We start from the raw sequence: 5,831 nt of genomic DNA on the forward strand, positions 1-5,831 counted from the left end.
GGGGCGGCCGGGAGCCCCCAGCCACAAGAAAGACCTGAAGACTTGATGTTACAGATGAAAGCAGAGGGGTGGATGATTTGATGTTAATAAAAACAAAAACCAACCCCAAACCCTCGAAACAACATGTTTGAGGGCAGCCACGTAAAGGCTTAAATAAAAGCAGCGCCTCGCAGCATTCAGAGACCGTGAGTCAGGGGCCCAAAAATCATGAGATTGCCATGAAAAGAGTGAGGCTGGAAAAAAATTTTTTTCTTTTTGTTTTTTTTTTTTTTATTTACTTTTGGGGTTTGTGATAAATCTCCTGACTTCAAGCTTTCCCCTGCCAAAGCTGACCTGGGGCTGGGCTACATGGGCAAATCTACACATCCAATGCAGTAACGTGACTCTGGGAGCTGGAGCTTTGTGGAGCTTCCAGTGATGGGGAGCGTCGCTGCGCTGGCCCCGGGGAAAGGTCCCACGGGACTATGGGGGTGGCAGTGGGAGCAGGGTATTTTGCTGGGAGAGACAAGAGGGTCTTTAATACTGATGGAAATGGGTGCTTGGGACAGCGGTTGGGGGTGCAGGTCTCCCAGCCTGAGCTGGGGCTCTCCGAAGGCTTGGGTCTCTTCTCGCCGCACAAAGAGCGTGGAGCCCGTGTGGATTTTACTCCAACTTGGCAGCAAAAGGTGATCCCGACACCATTCGGGTTTGGGAATGGAAAGGGCTGGCTCTTTGCTGGAGCAAAGGGTTAAAATGGGATTGTTCCCCCTCCCCCCCTTTTTTTTTCTAATTTATTTGGCGGTGGCTTTGCCCGCCTCCGGTTGCCAATTTCCTACCGGTTTAATATTGGAGATTTATGACCGCTAATCCCGGCCAGCCTGGGTGCGCCCTGGCCGGGCACGGTCCCTCCCTCCGGTGCTGGGGGACCCCTCGCTGCCCCAGCTTGCTCCCTCGGGACCTGGTTATGGGCAGGGATTGCCCAGCGCTTCCCCGCTCCAGGAACGGGATTTCTCCACCTTCAAGGGCTGTGGAGAGGGGCTGTGAGCCGGGGATGAGCCGGGGACGGTGCTTCTCCCCCTGGCCTTGGGTTTTTCTGTGGATTCAGGGTTTTTTCTCCCCCCCCTCTTTTTTCAAGCTGCCTTTTGAAAACACATTTTGCTTTTTTCCACTGGCCCCTGCCAAGCTCCTCTCGACAAAGGGGGTGACTAAGTGAAGTCTCCGCGAAAGGAAGGATATTTTTTTTTTATTTTTTTTTCCAAGAAAGGGCAAAGTGAGCAGATGATCTCACCTTTCAGATGAGGATCCGGCTCCTCGCTCCCATCCCCTCCCCAGTGCTGCAACAGGGCCATGGGGAGGGCATGGGGGCAACAGCTGGGGCCACAGTGCCAGTACCCAGCTCCGGCATCGTCTGTGCAGGATCGGGCCCCAGGGTCCGGGGGAAAGATGGGGGTTAAAAAGCACTGGGTTTCTTTTACCGCAGCCGCTTGGATTAACCACAACACACAGACAGAGGGAAAAGCCCCAAAGATCGGGCTGAAATGGCGGCACCCGAGCAAGTGAGGGATGCTCCCGAATCATCTGGAGCAGCATCACCTGCTCTAATAAAAGAATCCCCTCTCCTTTTGGGCTGTGGGGGAATCTCCATCCACAGCAGGGCTCAGTAGGATCCCCCCACTTCCCCAGCCTAATTTTAACTGCCCCAAATCCAGCAAACCCCCCCTCCTCTACCCCCAGTTTTCTGGGAGCCGAGCGACCCCTGCGCTCCACCAGGCAGCCAAAACAAACCCAGAAAAAGCTTTTCTGCTTCTGTTCTTGCCTGCCCCCGCCCCCCAGCATCTCCCAGCCTGCCCTCCCCACGCCCTGTTTCACTCCAAATATTTGCACCAAAACCCATCTCGCGCGAAAGAGCCCAATTTAAAATAAAAAGAAAAAAAAACCAGAAACCCAACAAAAACAAACAGATAAGAAAAATAAATAAGGGAAAATATCCCCTTTGAATCGCTGAATGAAACGGGGAGCTAAAAAGCCCCATTGAGGAGCGCGGGGCGGATGATAGCTTCCCGATTGAACCCGCGGGAGAAGTAACTCTGTTCAAGCTAATTAGGGCCTTTTAGGACATTCAGCCCAGCGATGCTGGTGTAACGGTGAGGAAAAGAGTCTCCTAATTGGCTTCCTGCTGGGGTGTCAGTCCCAAAGTCTTTATTATCCCTCCCTGCACCTTTTCAACCCTTTCTTCCCTCCCTGGCCCTGTGGAAAGCGTGGGCTGCCCCGGCACAGCCAGGCTGTGCTGCGGCATGGCTTACCCTGCTGCCTCTCCAGGCTGGTTTGCCCTTAAAAAGGCAAATTTGCAGCGGCTACGGAGCTGGCTGGGGCCGTGGGGCTGGCTGGGGACTCCTCCAGGGCCAGAAGGGCTCGGGGGGGAGTGCCCCGGTTCCCGCGCTGGGACAGCCTGCGCCCGCTCGCCCCAAACCAGCCCTATCAAGCGGCTTTGGCTCACCTGTGCTTTTGTGGAAGTGATGCTGTGTGATAAAAGAGACAACAAAAGCTCTTTCCAGCACCCCTATTCATTGCTCCGGGGTTTTCTCCTGTCCGAGACAGCTCTTGAGCTGCCCTCACCTCCCCAGGGGCTGTTGAAGCCTGCGAGCCCACATTACAGCTTCAAACAAAACCAAGCGTGAGCTTTCACCCGAACCCCCAAGAAACATCCCCCTGACGAGACTGGACAAGCCAAGGAGCGGAACCACACTGGGGCCACCCCTCAAGCAAAGCCCAAGCGCTGCTGCCACTGAAACATCACAGCCCTTGCCCCGAGAGCCGCAGGGAAAGATAACGCTGCTCGGCTGGGAAACATGCTTCGAGGCAGATGCACGTGCCTTCTTTTCCTCCCTACCACCCTCCGAACCCCCGGGGCCAATTTGGATCACGACACGTACAAGTTTTCTGCAATCAAATGGCTGTTTTCTCCCCTCTTCAGAGAGCAAATGCTCCAGCGTATGCTCAGCCCGTAGGAGAAGCTGGAGAAGTCAGGTGGGAAAATGAAGGGATGCACGTGCCACATGTAGGAAACACATTTGTACCTTATTAGCCAGCAGAGAATCCACCCACAAGAAACCCAATGGCCTTAGTAGCTTGGTGATCAGCCCCACTCCTGTCTTTAATAATCCCATGTTCTAGCAGTGACTTTCTCATGTGTAATTTAACCCTTTTCTCTAATGGGAAAGGCATTTTTTGGACCTTCCCAACATCTGATGAACCTCCGGCAGCTGCTATGAGCATGGCCAGACCTCAGTGCAGCCTCGCTGGATGCATACCGCGAGCATGGCCCCGGCCTTGGCAGCTCTTCCTTGCCGAGGGATGCTCTCCGCAACCATTTTGCCATGTGGTTAATGGAAGAATAAATGGGAATGCAAATAAAACATTTGCCTCTGAGCCCTCTTCCTTCCCCTGGACTCATGGGGAGGTGCCGGAGCACAAAGCCAGCGTGGAGCATCCCTCGGATGGCCCTGCTGGGAAGCGCCTTGTCCTGCGAAGAGCTGTTAAATGGGAATTTGTTCTGCTCTCACAAACACTTCCCAGACACGCTGAGCTGCTGCTGTGAGTGTGTTTGAAGGAGGGAGGAGGTATCACCACCTCTGGATGCTTTGATGCAGATGGGATGGGTTGTTTTTTTCCTGGGTAATTTGGTGAATATATATATACACACACACATATATATATGCATGCATATACATATATATTATATATTCCTCTGCCGTGGAGGGGAAGGGCTGGCAGACACTGGGGCAATCGCAGCCCCGGTGGATGCTAAACCCTGCCCTGCAGCGCCTCATAATTCCCTGGTTGTTCACACGTTTGAAGGCTCAGCTCAAAGCCAGGCTCACTCGTGCACAGACTGCTCCCCATCCCTGGGTCAAACCCGAAGGCTCACGTTTGGCCCCCCCCTGCAGACACTTTGCTTCCCCCACTACAGTCTTTGTGGGGGTGATATAATTTCCAGCCCCTACGTATGCTTAGCACTGTTTCTACACATCACCCAGCACAGAGCGCCTGTATTTAACCAGCTTTACCTGATCTTTCCAGGTCGGTCCCGTTCCCAATGCTCAGCTCATCCCAGCAGCGTTGGCATGGCTGGCAAAGGAGGGCGATCCTCCGGGCAGGTGGGACCACAGCGGAGCCACCCCTCCCCACCTGCCCATGCTGGGGTGGCTCGGTGCCGGCAAGGCGATGGCCAAGCCGGGGCGGAGAGGGGCTGCTGAGCCCCAGGAAGGGCTTCGAGGGGTTTCTTGGTGTGGCCTGAAGAAAATCCCCTCCCGGGGGCACCCTGGCCACCTCCTCTATGAACCCACTGGTGACCATGTTGGGAATGGACTCACATTAAAAATAATCCCAGCAGCAGAGAGGTGGGGCGGGAGCTCGGGACGTGCCTGCTCCAAGCCGCTGCTCCTAGCCGGAGCTGTGGAAGGATGCTCAGGACCTCAAGTACCAGGAAGGAGGGGGATCCCACAGCTTCCCTGGCCTGTCCCGGGGCTGCACCACCCTCTGAACTTGCCTGGGAATTACAGTGGGGATGGATCTGGATGACGGGGAGCTGCCTGCTGCTTGTCCCCACAGCAAAGCACAATTTTTAAAAGCCGCTGCACGTAACAACACAGCGAGAAAAGACAGGACACGGTGTCATCGTAACCCAGAAGACACCTTGGGATGAAGACACTATGGACCCTGATTTGGGGGTTGTCTCAGCATCTGCAGGGGGACTTTTTTTTTTCCAAGGAACACATTGCATCGCTGCTTCATCAAGCATCTCTCCGCAGGGCTTCATCTCCAAACCCGGCAAAAGCCATACCCCAAATTGCCTGGTGTACACCCCAGCACGGGCAGTTGCCAAGGAGCAGAACCAGGCTGCCTGGCCCCGGCAGGGTTGAGACCCAGCTGGCAACCTGCCCCTGGGCTCAGTGGGCTTGGGGGCACCCTGGGAGGGAGATGCTCCTGCTCCGCATCCCTTTGCAACTACTCGTCCCTGGGAAGCGTCGGCCGAGAGGGGCGACTCACCATAGTCTTTCTTACAGTACTTCTTCATGTTGATCTTCAGTTTCCCCTTGGAGGCTTTGCAGTATGAGTCACAATCTGCACGGGAGAGAGGGGGAGGGCAAGAAAACATTAACAAAACAAATTAGCCTTAAAATGAATAAAAGGCTGGGGGAAGGGGGGGGACGGCTCAAAGCTGCAGCCTGCCATGAATAAGCAGCGTGCCTGTGATATCCATCTGCCAGGCCCCGATTGGGTCGTCTAAGGGGGCATTCAGAAAAACCTTCCTTTCTAAAGAAAGCTTTTCACAAAGGAAACCATCCTCCTGCCCGCCTCCCCCAGCCCGGCTTCCCTGGGCCGCCTCTGTCTTCCTGGGAGACCCCGGGGCCTCCCTTATTGTGCCACCCAGAGCTTTTGAGAGCCACACAAATTCCCCCTGTTCTCCAGCTCCCAACTGGAGCCTGCCCGGAGCCCACAGAGGCCCCATTGTCACCCCTAACCCGGGCCAGTGTCAGCCTTTGGCATTCATTGCCGAGAGATTCGGGCTGGGGTCACCCTCCGACAATGCAGGTCAGAGAGGAAATTAGCAGCCCATGAAGCATTAGCAAAGCCTTTTGGTGTCCACTCTACTGAAGTGTGCAAATAAAATACCCCAGTAGGAACATTTCATTTCTAATGGGCCCCCACTGCTGGGACACGCTGGCTTTGCTCGGTGCGGCGGGCAGGCGGGAACGCTGGCACGGCAGCCTGGCAGCTCTGCCGGGGCTGGCAGGGCTGGAGCCGGGCCGCGGGCCCGGGCGGCCGGGGGGGAGCTGGCCCCTGGCCCG

At 55.5% G+C, this 5,831-nt stretch overlaps 1 protein-coding gene across 1 annotated transcript in view; it reads right to left on the reverse strand.

Annotated features, from left to right (window-relative positions):
• NTN1 (netrin 1) overlaps positions 1 to 5,831 on the reverse strand; it is a 51,385-nt gene that overhangs the window by 4,857 nt on the left and 40,697 nt on the right. The window contains exon 5 of the mRNA XM_009334065.1: positions 5,029 to 5,103. Within this exon, the coding sequence (XP_009332340.1) occupies positions 5,029 to 5,103 (75 nt within the window). The remainder of the gene's footprint in view (positions 1 to 5,028; positions 5,104 to 5,831) is intronic.

The sequence above is a fragment of the Pygoscelis adeliae genome, unplaced genomic scaffold (assembly GCF_000699105.1).
Source record: "Pygoscelis adeliae isolate BGI_AS28 unplaced genomic scaffold, ASM69910v1 Scaffold11, whole genome shotgun sequence".
Classification (NCBI taxonomy): Eukaryota; Metazoa; Chordata; class Aves; order Sphenisciformes; family Spheniscidae; genus Pygoscelis; species Pygoscelis adeliae.